At 46.2% G+C, this 22,526-nt stretch overlaps 1 protein-coding gene across 6 annotated transcripts in view; it reads left to right on the forward strand.

The window, feature by feature from the left end:
• The window catches only part of RNF220 (ring finger protein 220), a 234,534-nt gene that overhangs the window by 183,562 nt on the left and 28,446 nt on the right, over positions 1 to 22,526 (forward strand). For all 6 annotated transcript variants that reach the window (XM_068141568.1, XM_068141569.1, XM_068141566.1 and 3 more), the window contains 4 exons: positions 14,860 to 14,956; positions 15,954 to 16,040; positions 18,444 to 18,499; positions 20,220 to 20,298. In XM_068141568.1, the coding sequence (XP_067997669.1) occupies positions 14,860 to 14,956; positions 15,954 to 16,040; positions 18,444 to 18,499; positions 20,220 to 20,298 (319 nt within the window). The remainder of the gene's footprint in view (positions 1 to 14,859; positions 14,957 to 15,953; positions 16,041 to 18,443; positions 18,500 to 20,219; positions 20,299 to 22,526) is intronic.

Here is a 22,526-nt window from a genome sequence, read left to right on the forward strand (position 1 = left end):
AAACAGAAAGGTCAGGGAAACTAACAGCCCTGCTCATGTTTCCTGGAAGGTGGTCTAATACTTAGGAGCAATCACAGGCTGGAACTGTCACCTGTGTGGTTCCTAGGATGGTGTTTTACTGCTTCCAGAGCACTCATGGGGAGGACTTGCCCCTTTCAGCTGAAAGGCTGTCTTAGGAGGTAGAAATTCATTGTCTTCTGTGTTGGCATTAGAGCTGCAAATCTCTAGTCAGGTCTAGTGAAGCAGAGCCATAGCACCTCTTTGCTCACCATGGCTTTGCATACTTGAGGCAGCAGGTGGAGAGAACAGAAGATGTCATCAGGTAGAAATATGTAACTGGGGAGTAGAGAGATCATTATGTTGTCTCTTAAGCAGTTGGGTTTGGTGAACGCGTTCAGTCAGGAATTACTTCTAGCTGTCCTCCTGGCTTCACTTGCTATCGCTTAATTTGCTTACCCAAAATGGATAATGGAGAACATAAATGAAGATTGTTGGCAATTATATGGGACCTGGAGCTGCTTTGTTTGGTCCTGCCTGAGGTAACCAGTTGTAGGAGAGTTCTTGCTTCTCCTTGGGATAGGTGCAGAAGCCTACCAGCATGAAATACTGAGTGCTGTTTAAGTCAAGCTTGTACTTCAAAGTGAAAAGCCATACAGATATAATAATCAAGTATTTCCCTATCTCAGTACAGTGTCACAAGACTAAAATTTCTTTTGAACTGCTTGAACATTTGGTAACCATCTATCCCCATGTCTCTGAATCATCCCTCTCTGACACCCTTTGTTGCAGGCGATTATTTCGTGCCATCTTTGTCTAATGAGTTTCTGTGTTTAGGAAGCCAGCAAGGCTTTGCCAGTGAAAGCATCAAGTGGCTCCCTCTCTGATGTGTGGCTGTTGGTTTTTTTTAATGCTCAGCATATTTGTAGCGATTCTTCTTTTCCTCTTCAGAATGGATGCACGCTACCCTCAGTGTTTACACTGTAAGGTTATCCCTTTAAAGAATTCCTGAGGGTAGTTCAAAAGGGTTTTTTTTCCCTTTGAAAGATTCAGTGTCTCTTTTTGTGTGTATGTCTCTTACTTGAAAGGAGGGAAGAGGAAGGGGGGGCAGTGGAAAAAAAAGTGCTTTATCTGAAAAGAATCACATCAGCTTCGCACTGATAGAAGCTGCTGTCATCTCTTAAACGGCTTAGCACAGTCAAAAGGCAGGAGGACTTAAAACAGTGTCTTACACAAGGATCGATGAGTGGAACACATAACTCGTAACTGCAGAAAAAAAGCGGCGCGGGGGGAGAGATAACGGTAATGATTGCATTGAGGGAAGCTGGAGGGAGGCTTGTTCTTTGTAACACAGCTTCAAAGGTGTCTGGACCGGTGCCTAAGCAAACTATCCTGTGAAGTCGCTGCCTCTGTAGGCCTAGGGAAAGTGGGGGTGATGCGTGCACCCTTCTGTTCTTTAGCAGACGGGACAGAGATTAGCAAAAGGCCAGGGGAGCGTCTCCCTTCTGCTGCCTTGGATTTGAGGAGAGGGTTTTGTCACTTGGTTCTGTCCCCATCCATTCCGGGTAGGTGGTTTGTCCGGGAGAGGGGATGGCGGCAAGCGGCGGATGGGGAGCCGGGGCGGGGGGCCGGGATGTCAGTTTATCGATCGCACCTCAGTCAGGAGAGCTGCAGGCGCAGTGCTCTGAGCACGAGCGGCAGCGTGCTTAATGTGATTGAAAGGCAGTTAAAATGGCGGTGACCTTTTCAGGGGGAATTAGATTGCCTGCCAAGAGTGGTTAGAGGGAGTGATAACGCCAGCTTGAGGAAGCTGTCCAGTCTGCTTCAAAGGGAGAGAGACAGAGACAGGGAAAGCAAGCTAGCAGCAAGTACCATTTAAAGCACGAGCCGTGCGGCCTGATAGAACAGAGATTGCTGTCCTCTCTAGATATGAAAGAATTGAAGAAATGGAGGGAAGTTCTCTCCACCCAGCCTGTTCACTTCTCCCCTCCAGGTCCACCACCAAAAAGCCTTCCTCTGGGCACAGTAGCAAGCTAGTCACTACTGCTCTTTTGGGTTTCTTTTTGTTCAGCAGATCAGTTACATCCAAAGTAATACAGGAGAGAGAGAAACTCTGAAGATGTTAAAATGGTAAGCAGGGCATTTTTAGGGAAGGGTACTTTCTGAGGAAGATCAATATGGCAAGGGTCTGTCTGGTACATTGCAATACTCTTAAAGGAGGAGGAACACACAGGCATTACTCAGTTGTTAAGTTTCTCTTTATTTCTCTACGCTGCCCTCCTCCCAAGATAGCAAAAGGCTTGTGTCTGTTCATTAATGTCTTATTAAGGGAAAAGAACTGCCCAACTTAGCATGTGCATAGAGAAACTTGGGAAAGACTACATTAAAATGTTTAAAAGTTTACTGCAGATGGCTGCAGTCCCTACTGTCACCTTTCCATCATTGCAGAATCAAAATGTGCATGAGTTTAAGCAGCAAATGCAAACCAGCCTTCATCCTTCATAGGTTAATTGCTCAAGAAGGAGCACTGGGGAAACAGCTGTATGCTCCTCCAATTTGTTCTTCTAAGTACATGCCATGTTAGAAGCATGCTCTCAGGTGTAAGAGCCTGTCCTTAAAATTGAAGTAGGTGATTTTCAGTTCTGTCTTAGCAGCAGGTGTTTGTGAATGCAGTAGCATTGCTTGTGTCTGCCCAGCAGAAAGCTCCAAATACAGGAGGAAAACTCATTTGTACTTCTCAGTGCAGTTTCATGAACATCAAATTGCAACAGACTGCAAAATCTGTGTTTGACACACCTGTGGAACCTGAAGAATGAAGAAGCATTGTCTGCTAGTGTTATAAGGACATTAGCAAACCTGCAACAGACCTGGAAAGTCTTGCTCTAGAGCCTCACCTATTAGCTCCCTTTTTTCACGTAAATATGAGGCATGTGGGAAAGCTTCAGGAGGCAAGGAGACTTTCCATTTTTCCATGCCAGGAGGTTCAGGCTGCATTTGAGATTGTATTAGTAAGAGGACATAAACTGAGCTCCTCAAATTCAGCAAAAGAATTTGAGTTGATTGGTGTAAGTGTGACTTCTCCTAAGAGACTGTGTGGGAAATAGAAGATGTCGCTGGCATATTTAGGCCTGGTGGAAGAATGGGCTAGTAAATAGAATCATCTTCCCCGTCCCTGTGTAGATGAGTCAGAATTCATTTGTTTTACCCTGGCAGGCTAAAGCAAACTTCAGCTTGGATGCAGGAGCAGTCACTGGTAAGAGTATAGGGAATCTGCCATAATGAAATTCTTAATCTTCCTCCCACTTAGCAAGAGCTCAGTTCAGTGCCTTTCTCTGTCACGTTTCCAGTGTCAGCATCCCTCATTGCTTAGTCTCTAAAGCGAATGCATCTATAACCAGAGCATCCTTTCCCAGCCTCTCTGGTATTTCAGTCTTCCTGTAATTGGGTTGCTACTTTCTGCTGGTCACTTCTACCTGCTGTAAGCTTCCAAGTGGGCAGGATGTATAAATTTTGTTTAAGTGCTTTTTCTATTCCTTATCCCCCGCTTTAGAGGGCTGCTGAGTCCCAGAGCACTCATGTGCCTTACCTCAGCCCTTGTGTAAAATGGTGGTAATCCTGGTAATCCCTCTGTTGCAGAAAGACAGTTTGTGCTGGCCTGGTGGAGTAGCCCAACCACTGCTTAATGTTTGCACCTCTCTCCTTGGAGTGCAGGTACTTACTTGTCCACGTGGTAACACTTGACCTGAAAATGCTAACAGATCTGTTTGCATAATGTTATAGTTAGGTCCTGTCCATCTGGTTATTGTATATTTCTCCATAGTTTGCATCCTCTGGCTGGGGAGGGACTTCTCAGGATCTCAGGTGGTGATAGGACTAGGGGGTATGGAATGAAGCTGGAGGTGGGGAGATTCAGGCTGGATGTGAGGAGGAGGTTCTTCACCATGAGAGTGGTGAAGCCCTGGAATGGGTTGTCCAGGGAGGTGGTTGGGGCCCCATCCCTGGAGGTGTTTAAGACCAGGCTGGATGAGGCTCTGGCCAGCCTGATGTAGTGTGGGGTGTCCCTGCCCATGGCAGGGGAATTGGAATTAGATGATCCTTGTGGTCCCTTCCAACCCTGACTGATACTATGATACTACTATGCTACTATGATCCACATATAGAATTTGAGGGATACTATGGCTAATAAATGTCCTTTGCATATTGTGCTGTATGTTAATATCATAAGTTGATTATAGTGAGCAGGAAAAACAGATGGGAACAGTACCTGTATTAAAAAGGAAAACAACTCAGAATTCCTGCCTTAACATGCAAAAGCCAGCATGACTCGACATCATAGGTTTATAAAGTTCATCTAATACTTCAAGGAACAGCATCATCTTCATTTTGGAGCCCAAAAGTAATCAATGTGACTGGGCTAAGTAAAAATCACTTTTTAGTGGGGAAAAAATGCAGCTTACTGTAGCTGTTTGAAGTTCCAGTTGTTGGTAATACATTTTCATTAATTCAAATGCATGTAAAAAATGTAAGAACCTAATTTTTAATGCTCAAACTGCCAGAACACGTTAGCTGAAAGGGGCACAATCAACAAAACCTTGCTGCTTGATTTATGTAACACTGACAGCCACTCACCAGGAAAAGGTGCTCTGTGGGAAGAAGGGGAATTCTCTCCATTTGATAGCATTATGTATCGTACCTGGGGGAGGAAAAGGATTGTCTGTCACCCAGCAACAGAGGGAGGAAAAACATAACTAAAAAGAAAACAGAAAATGCAGCTGTAACACCATGAAAATTGGCAGGGGGGGTGAGGGAGCAGGTAGAGCACCTGAAACTGCTACATTTATTTTAAAATGAGTGGGGTTTGGGTTGACAACATCCCTTTGAGCTTCAGTTTTCACAGATCTCAGACATGCAGCATAAGAAAGAGTGATTTGCCATGGGAATGAGCTGCCCAGGGAGGTGGTGGAGTTGCCATCACTGGAGGTGTTTAGGAAGAGACTGGTTGGGGTGCTTGGTGCCATGGTTTAGTTGATTAGATGGTGTTGGGTGATAGGTTGGATTCAATGATCTCAAAGGTCTTTTCCAACCTGGTCTGGTCAATCTATCCTATTCTATCCTATTCTATCCTATTCTATCCTATTCTATCCTATTCTATCCTATTCTATCCTATTCTATCCTATTCTATCCTATTCTATCCTATTCTATCCTATTCTATCCTATTCTATCCTATTCTATCCTATTCTATCCTATTCTATCCTATTCTATCCTATTCTATCCTATTCTATCCTATTCTATCCTATTCTATCCTATCATCTTCCTGTCCCATCCACTGCACTTGCTTAGCTGCTCTCTGCAACCCATTTTTCTAGTGGTCTGTCTGCTCTGGTTTTGACAGTCTCAGGCTTTAGGACAGTCACTTGATCATTTATGTTTTCCCCTAAGTGTCTGCAGCTTCGCTAGGCCTGCAACCTGCTTCTCGGACACTCAGGTCAGACTTCAGCCTTAAGCACACAGCAGTTGATTGACGTGATTTTAATAGCATTTTAGAATACAGTTGTTAAGTCAGGGCCAGTGAGGTATCCTTTTTTTTTTCCTAAAGGAAAAAGGGAGCGTGGGTCTCAATGGCTCTAAACAGCTCCTGTCGCCGCGTGTCGTCTCTTGCGCTGGGCGGTGAAACGCATTATCGAGTAGTGCCCGGAAAGTGGCTAACTGCGTTTGACACACGCCAACTCCCTGCCTCCACACTGGATAATTGCATTGTCAACTGTTCAGCAAAGTGGCAGGTGACACTGCAGCCGGATTGATTGTCCTAGTATGGAGGCTCCCAAGACTGTCAGCCACCCAATCGATAGAGTTTACATAAGACACCCTGACTGCATCTGTAACTAATTTCAGTTTGAACCTCACAAGGTGCGGTTGTCCCTGTTTCCTGGTCTCGCCTCTTCTTTGCTTGCATCTCCTCCCTGGATGAGGAAGTTGCTTTTCCTCTGAAAGCTCAGCTTTATTTCTTGTTTTGGAGCTGGAAGTGAAGAAATCAATGGTGTGTTTTGTGGTTTCAGAGTGGAGGGCATTACAGCACATGGCTAACTAGCAGCTCCAGTTTTGCAATCAATAGGCTGATCAATTGATTAAATTAGCACTGATTTTTCTTTCTTCTTTCCAGCCTAGAAAAGAATTAGTTTGAGGGGAAGGGCGCATGGGTTTGGCCTGTGAAATTTTGCACTTGCTTTTTTCCAGTCCTTGGCTGCCTTTGCCCCACAAATACAATCTCTGTGCTCATCATTATTTAAAGCAAACTGCATTGAGCCCTGCCACTGGCAGCGGCCTGCTGTAAGCCAGGGTGTCACTTTCAGCTGTTCACCAGCCTTGCTGCTTCATGCTCTGCTGCTTTAGAAAAGTCATCCTCCAAGCTCTGCTGTGCTGCTTTATTATTGGCAAAGTTGCGACATTCCTGTGATCCCTGTCAGTGGTGCTTATTGATCCAGTGATGTGAATCTGCTTAGTGATTCAAGATTACTTTAATTCTCCCTCTTCCTTTTTTGTTTGTTTCCACCCTCTCCCCAGGGGAACAAAAGCTTTCAGATCCACCTTTCCCTGACTGTGGAAAACGAGCTGTAGCTGCAAAGACTGTGGCTGTTGCTGCTGCTTTTGTAGTTCAGCTCTGGGTTTTGAAGAGCAGCCTTTGAGATAGACATGAGGCCGTTCTCACCCTAGTGCATCGCTCTGGCATGAGGTTCAAGGAGGCAGCCATGTGTGTATGGCCACACCAGATCAGACCTGTGGTCCAAGTGCATTTTCCCTTCTGCAGCCACAATCCCTACCTGATGGGTTATGGAGAGGCATAAAAGAAATCTCTGGAATACTCCTCAGTGTTGTGATGGGAGGGGAAGCTTCCTCCCTGAGCCTTGCAGCAGCAAGCTCTCACCCTGTACAGCGGAGCTTTGTCTGCCCTTTGTTCAGCACGCTGCTGTGAAATGATGTTAATGGTCGTAAAATTATATGGCCCCTTTCTTTAAAGGCAGCTGTTCCTCTGATCTGTTAGCAAAGATCATTGTAAGCATCCAAGATGCTGGTAAGCAGCCAGGTCTCTGGCAGCCCATTTGTGCCTCTGTGGGAGCTAATAGATGGCATCAGACGGATGCGTCTGCTATTTCAGGTGTACATTGTAATGACACAGTCGGGTGTCGCTTTTCCAGGTAAATCACTTTTGCTTGAAAAGGATCTGTCTCCAGAGAAATGAAACCCTTGTCCTGTAAGCAGCTTTTCACAGCCTCTGAATGTGATTTTTTTTTTTCCTGCAACAGGCTAGAAAAGTCACCAGAACTATTCTGTCCCTGTTTGTGCTAGGAAAAAACGAGGGAACGATTTCACTGTCCAGAAATGAGGATGAGGTGATCAGGTGATAGAACAACTGCTGTAGTTTAGCCCCAGACAGGGGTTGCAGAGACAATAATGGAACTTGTTTAGGTGGAAACCATGGACAGTTAAGCCCAGAAATGCATTAAAACACATAGAAGCAGATTGACTCTTGGGTGTATATGTAGTAGCTTATGCACAAAAACATAGCTAAAAAGTGCAGGGAAGTCATTGTGCCCCTGTACTCAGCACTGGTTAGGCCACACCTTGAGTCCTGTGTCCAGTTCTGGGTCTCTCAGTTTAAGAAGGACATTGAGACTCTTGAATGTGTCCAGAGAAGGGCAACAAGGCTGGGGAGAAGTCTGGAGCACAGCCCTGTGAGGAGAGGCTGAGGGAGCTGGGATTGTTTAGCCTGGAGAAGAGGAGGCCCAGAGGAGACCTTACTGCTTTCTACAGCAACCTGAAGGGAGCTTGTAGCCAGGAGGGGGTTGGTCTCTTCTCCCAGGCAACCAGCACCAGAACAAGAAGACGCAGTCTCAAGCTGTGCCAGGGGAGGTTTAGGCTGGAGGTGAGGAGAAAGTTCTTCACAGAGAGAGTTGCTGGCCATTGGAATGTGCTGCCCAGGGAGGTGGTGGAGTCACCATCCCTAGAGGTGTTCAAAAAGGGATTGGAAGTGGCACCTGGTGCCATGGTTTAGTAGTCATGAGTTGTTGGGTGACAGGTTGGACTTGATCTTTGAGGTCTTTTCCAACCTTATTGATTCTGTGATTCTGGATCTACAGAAAGACTGGTGCTCAGCAGAGCCTCATCTCTGCCACAGGCTTTGCCAGTCTTCCCCCAACACCTTTTAAAATAAAACAGCTTCCATGCTGCCTTGTGTTCTTAGTACTAGTTTGGGATAATTTAGCAGGTGATGAAATCAACCTAGTATAGAGCCGTTCCCGGGAAGTGTGTGTGAGGCCTGGCCGTGTGTCTGCATAAACTGCTTTTATTGCCTTCATTGTTTTTACTCTCCAAGAAGCCAACGAGTGACATTTCGTTAAGAAAATAGAGTGAACGTGCTGGAAAGGGAGGTTGTGCAAAAAGGGGGTCACTGCAAGGAGTGTAATTAGCAAAGGCTGCAATTCTGGAGATTTACGGGAGGCTTTTTTTCTTCTTTCCTGAACACGTGTAAATTACCTGCAAGCAGAATTAATGCCTCGCCCCAGCAGAGCTGCGTGCCCCTGAGATGCATTTGGACTCACATACACTTACAGAACTTACATCAAATTCTGGATTTCTAGGATATTTCCAATGTAGATTTGACCCTCCCCATTCCTTGGGGGGAGTCAAACAGGAGAAGCGCCAGTTTATTTAGAATAAACCAAACCAGGTTGGAAGAGACCTTCAAGATCATCGTGTCCAACCCATCAACCAATCCAACCCACCCAAACAGCTAACCCATGGCACCAAGCACCCCATCAAGTCTCCTCCTGAACACCTCCAATGATGGTGACTCCACCACCTCCCCGGGCAGCCCATTCCAATGGGCAATCACTCTCTCTGTATAGAACTTCTTCCTAACATCCAACCTGAACCTCCCCTGGCACAGCCTGAGACTCTGTCCTCTTGTTCTGGTACTGGCTGCCTGGGAGAAGAGACCAACATCTGCCTGTCTACAACCTCCTTTCAGGTAGTTGTAGAGAGTGATAAGGTCACCCCTGAGTCTCCTCTTCTCCAGGCTGAGCAATCCCAGTTCCCTCAGTCTTTCCTCATAGGGCTTGTGTTCCAAACCCCTCACCAACTTTGTTGCCCTTCTCTGGACTCGTTCCAGCAAGTCAACCTCCTTCCTAAACTGAGGGGCCCAGAACTGGACACAGTTGTAGCAATGAGTTTGATTCTCTAGGTAAGCAGCATCTAGTAGCTACATTCATAATGGTGGTGCAAATAATAACAACATCTAAATTTTGCTCCTCGGTCTCATTTGGAGTGATAATTAAATGCATACAGAACAGCTGGCTCTCAGACTGACTTATCTGCCCAAATGGAAGTTGAGGAGCAGAGGTGGGGTAGAGGTAGGTCTATGCTTCCCTACCTGTGCTGATGAAATTTGGCAGTGGCTGTTAGGGTCTGCACTGATCTGTTTGTTAGTCTTAGCTTTCTGCTCCCAAGACTTGTCATCCCCTGTGTGAGTTCCTGCCTGCAGTGGAGCCAGCAGTGCTGCCAGCACCTGAAGCAGCATATGTTGTCACTTTGACCATCTGCTGCTGAACGTGATGGAGAAAAGGAGGGACATGAATGTGAGGCCCTTTTATCTGTTCTGTGAATCTCCTTATGTGTCATGGTAATGACTCTCGATCTTCGCTTGAACCACCCTTCCCTTGAGAGATGTTGAGATCTTCGGTCATCGAGGGAATTGCACAAAGGAAGTCAGATTTGAGAAGCAGTGCAGAGATCAGAGAGGATGCTTAGGCATAGGGGATGGCTTAGGAGAAGGAAAAGTGTTATGGCAACTTATGGAAAGTGGAATAAAATTGTTTCTGATGGGATTCATCTGCAGTCAGAATTAATAGACACCTGAAAGGCAGTGGGAAGTGTTTTCTGTTTTCCTTCAGCTGATTCCTGTGGCCTGCCAGTGTCTGCAGCCTGGCCATGGCAAAGAGGCACGTGAATTCTTTTCTGCTCTTCAGACCTCTGTATTTTGGAAACACTTTGATTGTGTAGAGTGCCTAAATTTTTCAGAAACTAGCTTGAGTTGGTGCTCAGGCAGACTGCTCTGAGGCCAGTCCAAGCAAAGCTGTGTACATAGGGCTGGAAGGTGGTGAGCACTCTAGGTAAGTGATCTTGATAGGTACATTCTGATTGATGGGGGAGTTTGTCTCCCAAACTGTCACAGGGTTTATAGAGGTGCCACTCAATACCAGTGCTGGAATTGCTTGTCAGAGCACCTGGCTACAAGAGCAATGGGGATTGGAGACAGAGGTGTAACTTTGTTTTTTCTCTGCTTAATGGCCTCAGTGTCTGACCTGCCTGCTCACTCCTGTTTTTCTGGACCTTAAGGAGGCAGCTGGGATTAAGGCTGTCAGAGGATTGTTCTGCTTTAACATCAGGAGGCTAATTGTATTTGGGTTAGCAGCATATGACAAGTGGTTGTGTCCTACCAAATGCACAGCAGGAACAAAAAATTCTTCAACAAGGGAAGGGAAGGATACAGGAGATTTCTGCATTTTGGTTTCTTCTTCTTTCATCTGAAAGCAGTGCTTTCAAATTCACATGTGAAGTTATGTTTCTCAGGCCTTGGGTGACTCTCCTTGTAAGAGTGCAGCTGCTTCTGTGAACAACAGATTGTGTCTCTTGAGAGTTCCTAGGTTAGACTAGCAACTTAACATTCAGTTATCAGATTTCACTTTGTAGCATGTTGGGATAAAGTCCTACTCCCCAGCGTTCATCTGGGGGAAGCAGCACTGTCTTTAGAGGTCTGCTCTAGGAAACATTGCTGATGGCCTTGAATTACAGCGTGACCTTCAGAAGCTGAGCCTTCTGGAGGAACCTGATTCCCACTGTACACTATTGAATAGTAGATTACCTGAATCTGCACTCAGGTAGGGGGGTCTTCTGGAAACTCTCATCCTCCTCTAGCAGGTCCAAACCAATGTTGTTGCAAAGACAGTTTTACCCTGCTCAAGACCCTCTGTGCTCCATTTCATGTTTTCCTTGCTTCTGGATGGCAGCGTATGCTGCCAGCAGAAGCTGGAAGTTGTGAGCCCTCTTTACACTTGGGCTGAATTAGTGAGAAGCAGGTGTGATCCTATCAGGCCTTCCTTGCATTTAGTGGTCCTCTTAATCCATTTATAACAGCACTTGTCCAGAAATCTGGTTTGAATGAGCCTGAGATGAATGAATAATGTCAAGCAGTTCAGACGTCAAATATTTGAACAGCTGCGTGGGTGTTTTTGCTGGCTTTGTGCATGGAAGCAACCCCAGGAAGTTAGACAAGGAGGGTCACGTTGAAATTGTGGCACCAAACCCCAGCCCACCAGAACTGGCCTCCAAATTCACAGAATTTCAGGGGCTGGAAGGGACCTTGAAAGATCATCTAGTCCAACCCCCCTGCCAGAGCAGCATCACCTACACCAGATTACACAGGAACACATCCAGGCAAGTTTTGAGTATCTCTAGAGGGGGAAACTCCACAACCCACCTGGGCAGTCTGTTCCAGTGTTCTGTCACCCTCACAGTGAAAAAAGTTTTCCTCATATTTATGTGAAGCTTCCACCCATTGCCCTTTGTCCTGTCCCTGGGCTCCACCGAGAAGAGCCTGGCTCCATCCTCTTGGGACTCTCCCTTTACATATTTATAAACATAAATTCATCCCTGCTGCAGATGTAAGGGCATTAGGCTGGCAGTGGCAGCTGCTTGCTCCACAGGTGATGCTGGACCAAGCTTTGCATCCTCTTCTTTGGTATTCTCTTCCATGCAGTGGCAGTACTGCAGTTTATGGACACTTTGATTCACGTTGGAAACCTACTTTGTTTTTCCCTGTGCTTTTTTCCTTTTTTAAAAGCAGCCTCTGAAGCCTTCTGCTTGACAGCACAACTTAGATTCAGTCTTTTCTGGGTTCACAGAGGTTACTTTGTTTAGCATACAGTTTTTGAGTCAAGTTCTTTTACTGGGTTGCAATGGGTTGCATTTGGTCAGGTTTGGTGAATATGTGAGAGCTGGATCACCATGCTGCAGCTTCCTTTAGGCTTTGTCTTCCTCTCTAACTGAAACACTGTTTCAGATCATCCCAGTGTGTATGTGCCATCATCACACGTACTGTCTTAACCCTTCCTTTGTCACCCTTATGGTGTAGGGCGGATGTTACTCTGTTAGCAGAGCAGTAGTTCCTATTACAGAGCTAGATTCACTAAAAGCTTTGGAATATTTTCCTTTCAGACTTAGAAGGGATTTTCTTAAGTAGAAAGGTTTTGAGAGCAAGGACACCAGGATTCTGAAGTCAAGGTGCCTTAATATTTGTAAATTGTATCACAGTAAGCAAATCTTCTTTTCTTAAGCTCTAACCATAAACCACTAGTTGGCTTGAGTCACCTGCAAACAAAATTAATGGGAAGGTGCACGTTTGCAGTGTGCCTGGCATCCTTGCAGGGGGAGGGACATGGGGAGCAGTCCCACGTATTTTCACTCTTCTGGACATCGTGCTCCAAGTATTCATTGTCTGGCTAACATTCAGATTACCTCTGGGACTGGCCAAGCCACAGCTCCAGCTTTGCATGATTTATGTTTCCCACAGCTACAAGAAAAATGAAGACCTGTGTGTCCAAAGTTTATGGCCTCTGAGAAGTGATGGGCTAAAGTAATGCCAGGTGCAGGGAATGGTGTTACTGAGGTTAAATGCCATGCCTGTAAATTACCACCCTATTGCCCACTGTGACTTCTAAGGCAGCTTTGAAAGACTATCCAGCTCCTTTGACAGCTCTCTCTTACTCCTCTAAATCTTCACCCAAACATTGTGATGAACTGAAGGAGTCAAGATTTACTAGATGAGCCATTGCAGCAAGAGAGGGCAGCTTGTGACATGTGTTGGCTGGCAGCATGCAGCCAGTGTGTGAAACTTTGTGAAGGGTCTGCTGGAAGAGGACTGCACCAGTGACGCCGCAGAGCTGACCTTCAAGCATGGCTTCTGGTGCAGGCTGTGGATGCTGCAGTGTCAGTGCCGGTTTTGTTCCCTCAGCTAAGAATTAAAGGTAGCAATTACTTTGAAGTAAAAGGTAGTTTATGCTTCTAGGGAAAGGTTAGTCTTAAAATCATTGTCATGCTACGGTTATCACTCGTTAAGGACCTTCTTTATATTCAGGGAAGAGAAATATCAAATCCATATAAACAAATTTTATTGGGGGCTTAATGAATCAGGGAGAGCATCCCTTCTTAGAGAGTGACAGTAAAGAGCGGTGTCTGCAGCGTGTCCTTGGAAATGAGGCCTTCACCTTGCCCTGCTCTCTGCACAAATGCAGACTATTAGACATCCAGCTCACTTTTCTGGGCTGGGAAAGTGCACGTTTGCAGCTGCCTGCGCAAGCTTGTGTGGAGTGCTCTGGTGAGAGGCCAGTGGGATGAACAGACAGACTTCTGTAGCACTGAAAGGGTTACCCTAACCCTGGGGAATGTGCCCTTTCATCAGACATGCTCCTGATATTCAGCACTTCTACGTTAATTTTAGCCTGTCTTCTGCATTTAGGACCACACTCACAGTGTAGAAATGTACCCTCTTTGGGGCATTTCTCCAAAGCCAAGGCTATGTCTGCTTTACTCTTTCAGTGTCTGCAGGTGGAATGTTCTGCCTGGTCTAGCTATGGACTTAAGTCAGCAGCTATCTGAATGTGTCAGGTCCTTCAGGCTCCAGCAGGGTACCCTCTCTCTGTGAGCCAGACTTCCAGGACTGCTGTCTGGGTGGTGGAGTGCTAAGAGAAGGAGCATACTGGAGGCATCCAGCATTAAGCAGATTTCCTTCTGCATAGCTTGTGTCCCCAAACAGCTTAGATGTGCTGCAGAATTGAATGTGAACAAGAACCTTGCACCACTCTGGGATTCAGAAGGTCTTTGCCTAATTTCCCATTTCATGGAAGAGAGCATATCCAGAGTTAAATCTGACTTCCTTAATTTTCCTTCTGTTAACAAACCTTGGGCAGCAAATACCATCTGAATTTTCATCTTTGTAGGCATTTATGTACAGACTCAGTTAAAAGAAGCCTGGTTCCATTCAGCAGTAGCACAGTCAACAAAAAGCTTCAGAACCAAGATAAATCTATATATAAGTAGAAAGTGGCAATCAGACAGTTTAATCTGGGGAGGAACTGTTTTGTTTCCTTCCTGCTAGAGCTGGGACTGGGCTTACATCTGATGCACCTCCATTGGAAGTGCAGGACTCTGACTTGCACTGGAATTTGCTCACATAAGGAGTGCTTATAAGTAGCTGTTAATGACTGTGGAGTCTGATTTATTACTTTTCTTTCTTAGTAACAGATTTGCTATTTCTATGTGGTTTATATGGTAAAATTCTAAGCCATGACTAAATGCTTTTATCAGTCTTCCCTATTTTGCTTCATTATTTGTTTTCTGTCTTTAAGAGAGAGACTGGATGAGGCACCTGGTGCCATGGTTTAGTTGATTAGATGGTGTTGGGTGATAGGTTGGACTTGATGATCTCGAAGGTCTTTTCCAACCTGGTGTTTTCTGTAATTTATGACCTTCTGGTGCCTTCAACTTTGAGATAACCTGTGCAGAGAGCAAAAGGTTCAAGAATGTTAGATTTTCAGTATTGAAGGGGCACTTCAGAGCATAAAATCCAGGAAGTTGGAGCATTTCTATGTCTTCCGAGCACTCTTCAGAAAATTGGTTTGGGGCAGTGGAGCCTCCCCTGTTTGTGAGGCTGTTAAGAGTAAAGGAGGACCTGCAGACCGGCAGTTTCCTTAGGAAACCTCCTGCACACCACCTCCAATTCAAACCCCCTTGTGTTTTGTTTCTTTCCAGGGTCTGGGTTCATCATGTGCAGTGGCAAGGAGAATCCAGACAGCGACGCTGACCTGGACGTGGATGGCGACGACACACTTGAATACGGGAAACCACAGTATCGTTTTTGAAAGGCTCTTGTGGAGGGGGAACCTAGAGGGGCATCTTTAGCTAGCTTTCATACAGCACTGCCCTGGGTAGTGGTGGATAATCTGTGTCCAGCCCTGCTGGAGATGACACTGCCTTCTCCAGCTACCACACTGTTTGAACTAGGAAAGGATTCCCAATTCCTCCCTTTGAGATCTTTGCGTTGATGCAGCACTACTTCAGATGTGGCTGGTGAATTCTTTAGGAGACATTGCAGGAGACCAAAGTTAGTGTTTCTCCATTCTGTTTCATAAGCCATCTGTTGTCTCCACCCAGGTTTCTTCCATATATATATATATAGCTTTTCCTGCTTCATGGGTAGGAAATGGGTTTACTTTCCACAAGATACCCCTTTGTTGTCAGTGGGTTTATGCAGTAAACATTTCAAGCAGTGTTCATCTGCCCCTCAGAGGGACTGGTGTTTGGTTTTGTTTTTTTTCCTTTCATTAGGTCATGGGCAGAATTATCCTTAAGGGCAGCTTTTGGGAACTTCTTTGCCTGGGAGCCAGGCTTTTTGTACTGAGAGAGCTGTGGGCAGACTACTGTGCTGCAGCACCTGTAACAGCCATCAGGGAGAAATTCCTGCAAGGGTATTAGGCAGACCTTGGCTTAGCAGTGATGAAATCTGTACTAGTCTCAAAGACTGTAGCCCCCTCAACCCTTAGCTGGTAAAAGATCTCTGTGCCTCAAACAGAAATAGTGGAATTGTGCAAGTTAGGCTTGCAGAGGTTGAAGAAGTGGCTGTGGAATCATGTTGCTATCAAAAGACTCTCCTGTTTCTTCCCACCTAAAAAAATGCCTTTAATCCAGAATTTAAAAGCAGTCCCCTCCATGGATACCAGCCCCTCTTTTGAGGTCTTCCCAGTTGGAATTAATTTGTTCTGTATCCCAGACAGTGTCCTAACCATCTCAAAAACCTTTCCACTGTCTGCAGCAAGGCTGTATGCTCCTTAACTCCTTGTGCCCAGGTACACAGAGGCAGACGTTATCCCTTGCACTGGGGAAGAGCCAGGGGAAGCCAAAGAGAGGGAGGCGCTTCGAGGTGCTGTGTTAAAGTAAGTCCTGTGCCTTTCTAATTTGTTTTCATTACTCTGGGGGACTCTGAATTTGTGGAAGTTACTTGTTCACTTGAGTGCAATGGTCACAACAAGAGAGACTTGCAAAGAAGCACAGTGTGACAGATGGGTCTCGATTTCTACCTGTGTAGCCTCATAAAGCCTCCCTGCATGCTGTCCCTTAACTATCCTACTGCCTGGACAGTGCTGGACAGAAGGTGAATGCTGATGATGGGGAAACTGCTGTACCAAGGCCTGGTGCATTGTCTTGCTTCACAATGAAATGTGTCCTCTTAGTATAATCTGATGCTATCCAAATCTTGTTTGGCACATTAGGAGTCTGGCACCCAGGGTATGATTTCATTGCATCCCATTATGTGTGGTGGGACATGCAAACTAATCCTTCTGCCTTCAGCTCTGGGGTCGTGGCAGGATCTGTGCTCTGCCCACATACATATGTGGAGAATGTAGGCAGTCAGTGTTCAGGGCACTTGGGGAAGCATTTCAGGCAAATAAAATGAGCCTTAACAGGGAGCTAGGATTGCTTTCTAAGCCCTCTGCCCTGCATAAAACAGGGCTTAAATTACCCCTCTGTCTCTTTCACCAAGTGATCCTGTGGGGTCAAGGTTGAAGTGATTGATAGAGCAGTGAAATGAAGTTTTCTTACTGCTTAGCCTGTCACAAACAGTAGTTCAAAATTAGATTCCACTCCATAGAAAAGTGGTATTTGCCACGCTGGATCCAGACCATTGGTCCATTCAGTACTTTGCTAACCATGCTAGTCCATAGGCAGGGCCTCAAAGATGCTGAAGCTCCTTCACAGCCAGGACAGCGGTATTATAGCAGGATATTGGGGTATCCCTTCTCAGTGACTGTGGATACTTGGTGCTTGGTCAGATGACTGAGAACTTGGGGCCAGGAGACTCAGTTTCTTCACATGACTTGCACTTACAGTATCACAGTATCGCCAAGGTTGGAAGAGACCTCAAGGATCATCGAGTCCAACCTGTCACCACAGACCTCATGACTAGACCATGGCACCAAGTGCCACGTCCAATCCCCTCTTGAACACCTCCAGGGACGGTGACTCCACCACCTCCCCGGGCAGCCCATTCCAATGATCAGTGACTCTGTCAGTGAAGAACTTTCTCCTCACCTCGAGCCTAAACTTTCCCTGGTGCAGCTTGAGACTATGTCCTCTTGTTCTGGTGCTGGTTGCCTGGGAGAAGAGACCAACCCCTTCCTGGCTACAACCACCTTTCAGGTAGTTGTAGAGGGCAATGAGGTCACCCCTGAGCCTCCTCTTCTCCAGGCTAAACAATCCCAGCTCCCTCAGCCTCTCCTCACAGGCCTTGTGCTCAAGGCCTCTCCCCAGCCTTGTTACCCTTCTCTGGACACGTTCAAGTGTCTTGATGTCCTTCTTAAACTTAGAGGCCCAGAACTGGCCACAGTACTCAAGGTGTGGCCTAACCAATGCAGAGTACAGGGGCACAATGACTTCCCTGTTCCTGCTGGCCACACTATTCCTAATACAGGCCAGGATGCCATTGGCCTTCTTGGCCACCTGGGCACACTGCTGACTCATGTTTAGGTGGCTGTCTATCAGCACCCCCAGGTCCCTCTCCATTTGGCAGCTCTCCAGCCACTCTGACCCCAGCACATTGTTTTGCAGTTTGGACAAGGCCCTTATGTGCCTCCTGGACTTACTTGCCCATCTCTGGAATGGGGCAGGCGACGTTGCTTGTTAAAGCACTTTGAAATTCTGACAAGTTTCTGTGGACGTGCAGGAGCACAGCTAATGTTCTGAAGCAACAAGCCTACCTTACCTTTTGAGTGCAACTGTCATAGCTCATAGAGATAACATGTTACAAGGTCACAAGTGTGCAGCCTACTCAGAAAAGATTCCTTTTGCTTATGGTCTGTTACTGAGAGAGAGAGAGAATGGACAGGGTTAGGAGTTGTCTGTACTTCAATGCTGCTGTTCTTCAAATAGGAAGATGGAAAAGATGGGGCTTATGAAGGTGTAAAGTTATTCTTAAAGGGAGATGCTGTTGCAACACAGAGGATTTCTGTTCACAAGTAAGGTTTTCAGCTTTGAAATTGTGTATTCAAAAAATGAGCCTTAGGTCACAGGTGCAGTTTGAATCCCAAGCCTCCAGTCAGCGTCACAACCCCTGTGCGATTCAGCAGAGATCATAGCTAGAAGTACAGGTTGGGAGAACACCGGTGGAAATGCGGAGTAGCACAAAAGCACCTCCTGCAGCAGGGCAAGTGCTCACATTTGAAGCCTAGACTGATGGATAGAAGTATTGAGAGAGAAGTAGTGGGTGGAAGGGGCAGCTTTTCCTGAGCAGCAACATTTTCCATATCCACCCTTGAGCGTTCTGCCCTTTTCTCTTTCAGCGGCGGCACACCCAGCACTCGAATAACACCGGAGTTTTCTAAATGGGCCAGTGACGGTGAGTGTCGGACTTGTAAACAATGTGTCTGTTTGTATGCTGCCAGGAGGGCAGGTGGATAGTCTGTATCTTCCAGCTGACAGTAATGAGGCAAATGGTAGTTACAGATGCTCTCATACAGCACCAGCAGATACATATTCACATAGAGTCACACTGTCTTCACAGCACAGTAGTCAGTGGCAGCTGGGGTTGCCCCCAAAAATGCAGCTCTACCTGGTATGGTGATAAGAGACAAGAGTTGGACTGACTTGTAGTTGTGTCACTAAAAGACAAACTGCTGTAGAAGGAGCTAGCAGAGCTTGACTATGTGATGGTGGTGTTCAGCTGCTGGGGGTTTAAACTACACAGACACTTGTTGCTTGGGCTTTTTTCAGCTGTTTTCTTATCATCTCCCCTTCTTTGAAAGGGCATGCTAGAGACTTGTATCATGATCTGTTGAGTAGGTCATGTCATTGCTGGCCTCTGTATGGCAAGAAAAGCCTGCAGCTCTGAAGCCTGCACCTTTAGAGTGGGAACTCTAGGATCTGTCCTACTTCATGAGCTGTAGCTGAGACACCAGAGCAAATGAGTGAATGTGAAAGTCTACCTTTGCATGCATTATTTGAAAGCTCATAGCATTAAGGGAGGGGGGAATGTTAAACCCATTTGACTGCTGGGTTTTTTTATTTAATGCCAGCAGCACTGGAAGTGTAAGCAGCAGCCTAGTGGAAATATGAGAATAACAAAGCCTGGCGCTTTCCAGCTGTAGATGCCAAATCCATTTCCAGAGCTGGGCAGTGCTGCTCTGGTTCCCTTAGGAAGAGAACTGAAGCTCAGCGACCTGAAGAGACTTGTCCCAATGATTTTGTTCCCTGTTCTGTTACTGTAATGCTTTGGGCATTTGATTCCCAACCTTGAAAGCACCTACAAGACATTACTGCTTGCAGGGGGAGAAAGGGGTGGATAGAACCAGTTTTGCCAAGGGCATGATAGAGAACATAGGATATCTATCACAGACATTTTCTTCTCTGGGATAGGCAATCACATTTATTTTCTGTGATGTAGGAGCACTAGCTTGTAGATGTGTTCAGCTTCAGTAACTACAGCCACATAGGTGATAAGGAAGCAGCCCTGATGGCACTTACTGTTTTCTTCATACCTTTTACTTGAAGCCACAGTGCTGAACTTACAGCCCAGGGGCTGGCCCCAAGACAGTTCATCTGAGACTTCTACTGGTATCTCACACCCTTTCCACTGTTAATAATACTGGGAGAGCTATGAGCAGACCATTCTGTTATACTAGTTACCTGGCATATGTTTTCTTCCCTCTCTGTATCTGAGGGGTCTCAGAAAAGGGAGGAGCTGTCAGCAGGGTCTGGTCTGGGTGGAGCTGCTCTGAACCCACCCTTCAAGAAGTACCCTTGGGTGTGGCAGCTACATTAAACCTTTCTGAATTAAATCCTGGCTTAAACAACTGATACATCTGTGAGGGTCACTCAGTATGAAGTGGGGGGAAGGTAGAGGTTGTATTTTCAGCCTCAAATCCTGGAAGCACGCTGTCCAGAGAGCGCCTCTCTGTCAGACAGGGACACGTAGCATCGGTCCCTTCTCTGCCTTTCCGAGAATCAGCATGAAAATGACTCATCAAGGTCCTCTGCTGCTGAAACCATAACTTGCTTAGACTATTTCATTGGAGTGATCGAATCTTCTCTTCCTAATTTGTCTGTTCTTCTCCCAACAGAAATGCCCTCAACGAGTAATGGTGAAAGCAGTAAACAGGAGACTATGCAGAAGACCTGTAAGAACAGTGACATTGAAAAGTGAGTGTAAAGTGGAGAGCTTTAATTTCAAATGTTTTAAGGGACCACAGTGTCCCATCTGGTGTTCCCAGAAGCAGTACTAGACTTAGGGTAGGCATATTTGAAGCTTTTGCCACTGCAAAGGGAAACTGTGCTCCGTCATAAACCCTGGACTTGGAGCTCTTGGTGTCCTGACTTCCACAGAAGGCCTTTGGGGAGCTCTCGCACAGATATCCACGTGGGCAAGAACCCAGTGACAGGCAGTTGAGCAGAGCTTGCAAAGGGCTTCTCCTCTGCAAATTGCCTTCTCTTAAAATATGTGAATAGGTATATGCATGCCTTCCACCATATTCTACTCATGGTGGGGGGTTAAAATATGTTGTGTGGTCCATAGCAGCCTAGACTAGAGCTGGGACTTCAGACAGGAGATGAAGATTCAAACCCACTTTAACCTGACAAAAACAATTGGCTTGTCAAGCTGTACTTTGATTTATTTGTTATTCCCCCAGGGAGATTTCTGCTATAAGTGTATCCTGGGATTCTGCTTTTAATGGAGAAGTTACATTATTGTTACATCTTAGGTTTTGAGGGCAGTCCTTCACATGGTTTCCATTCTGTTTTCTCCATGGTTACCTGCATATTCTACCCTTCATCTCTCCAGCAAAAGGGATTCCCAGCAACCTTGTAACTTTGCAGAAGCCTCACTGAGAGAATGTCTTTTCACTAAAAATCAAGACTTCACCTTTGCATGGTTGCTAATGGAAATAATGCCTCAGCTTATGAGTTTTTTACCTTCCACTCTCAAGTAAATTCAGAGGTCGAGGGTCCTCCCCCTCTACTCAGCCCTGGTGAGACCCCACCTGGAGTACTGTGTCCAGTTCTGGAGCCCCTATTACAAGAGGGATGTGGAGGTGCTGGAACGTGTGCAGAGAAGGGCCACAAGGATGAGCAGAGGGCTGGAGCACCTCTCCTATGAGGACAGACTGAAGGAGTTGGGGCTGTTCAGTCTGCAGAAGAGAAGGCTCCGAGGTGACCTAATTGTGGCCTTCCAGTATCTGAAGGGGGCCTACAGGAAGGCTGGGGAAGGACTTCTCAGGATCTCAGGTAGTGATAGGACTAGGGGGAATGGAATGAAGCTAGAGGTGGGGAGATTCAGGCTAGATGTGAGGAGGAGGTTCTTCACCATGAGAGTGGTGAGACCCTGGAATGGGTTGTCCAGGGAGGTGGTCAAGGCCCCGTCCCTGGAGGTGTTTAAGACCAGGCTGGATGAGGCTCTGGCCAGCCTGATCTAGTGTAGGGTGTCCCTGCCCATGGCAGGGGGGTTGGAACTAGATGATCCTTGTGGTCCCTTCCAACCCTGAATGAAACTATGAAACTATGAAGTTTTAAGCCCCAGTGTTTGAATATACAGCATGGTAGGGACTTCTGGCCATCTCTTTTTGTGATGCCTTTCTGCTTGCTGGAGCCTAGTCCAGGATAGAAACAAATGGTTTTATCTGCACTCTGCATTTGAATAATAATCTAAATCCTCCTTCAGTACACCACTAGGGTGACCTACTGCTTAGGCAGGTTTGATAATCCAAGCCTAAAACTACAGACTCTGCACTACTGCTGTGGAATGCATTAAGTGGGAAGGGGCGGTGTTTTAAAGTTGATTATTGCCTGATATGAAATGTTGCCCCAAGATCAAGTGAGAGACAAACCAGCTTGAATGAGGTGGAAGCAATGAGGTAATTGTGGATTTTAAACAGTATTTACATTTCCTGGCTGAGATGCCATTGATAATTTGAGATGGGGGGAAAAAATCTGGTGGTAGTGTTAAAATGACTTTACAGAAAGGGTTTTGTTGTCTGTCTCTCTTTTAAGCTAGTGGGTTCTCCTCCTGCCCCTAGTCCTGACTTGAGAGGTTGTGTCCCTGGCACAGTTCAGGATCTCTGACAGTTCAGGCAGCCTGGCATAGCATATGTTCACAGTCAGGGGTTAACTGTGGAAACTCCCTGCTGCAGAGGAAACTTTAACCCTGCTTTGCTGTCTCAGCGCTTTCCATTTTACAAGGCTTTTTATTAGCATGTCCCAAACGTGGGCTGTCGGCTGTTCGATGCTGCTCAGTGAGCAGACTTTGGCAAAGGACCACTGAGTCTAGGAGCTTCCAAGTCAGTGCAGAAGCAGTTCTGTCCTCTGAGCCAACCATTCATTGCATGCTGTCTCAATGGCAAGGACTCATCCATTCTGCCCTAATCTGTCAGCCT

The sequence above is a fragment of the Melanerpes formicivorus genome, unplaced genomic scaffold (assembly GCF_026170545.1).
Source record: "Melanerpes formicivorus ecotype bairdi unplaced genomic scaffold, bMelFor1.0.p_v2 SCAF_7, whole genome shotgun sequence".
Lineage (NCBI taxonomy): Eukaryota > Metazoa > Chordata > Aves > Piciformes > Picidae > Melanerpes > Melanerpes formicivorus.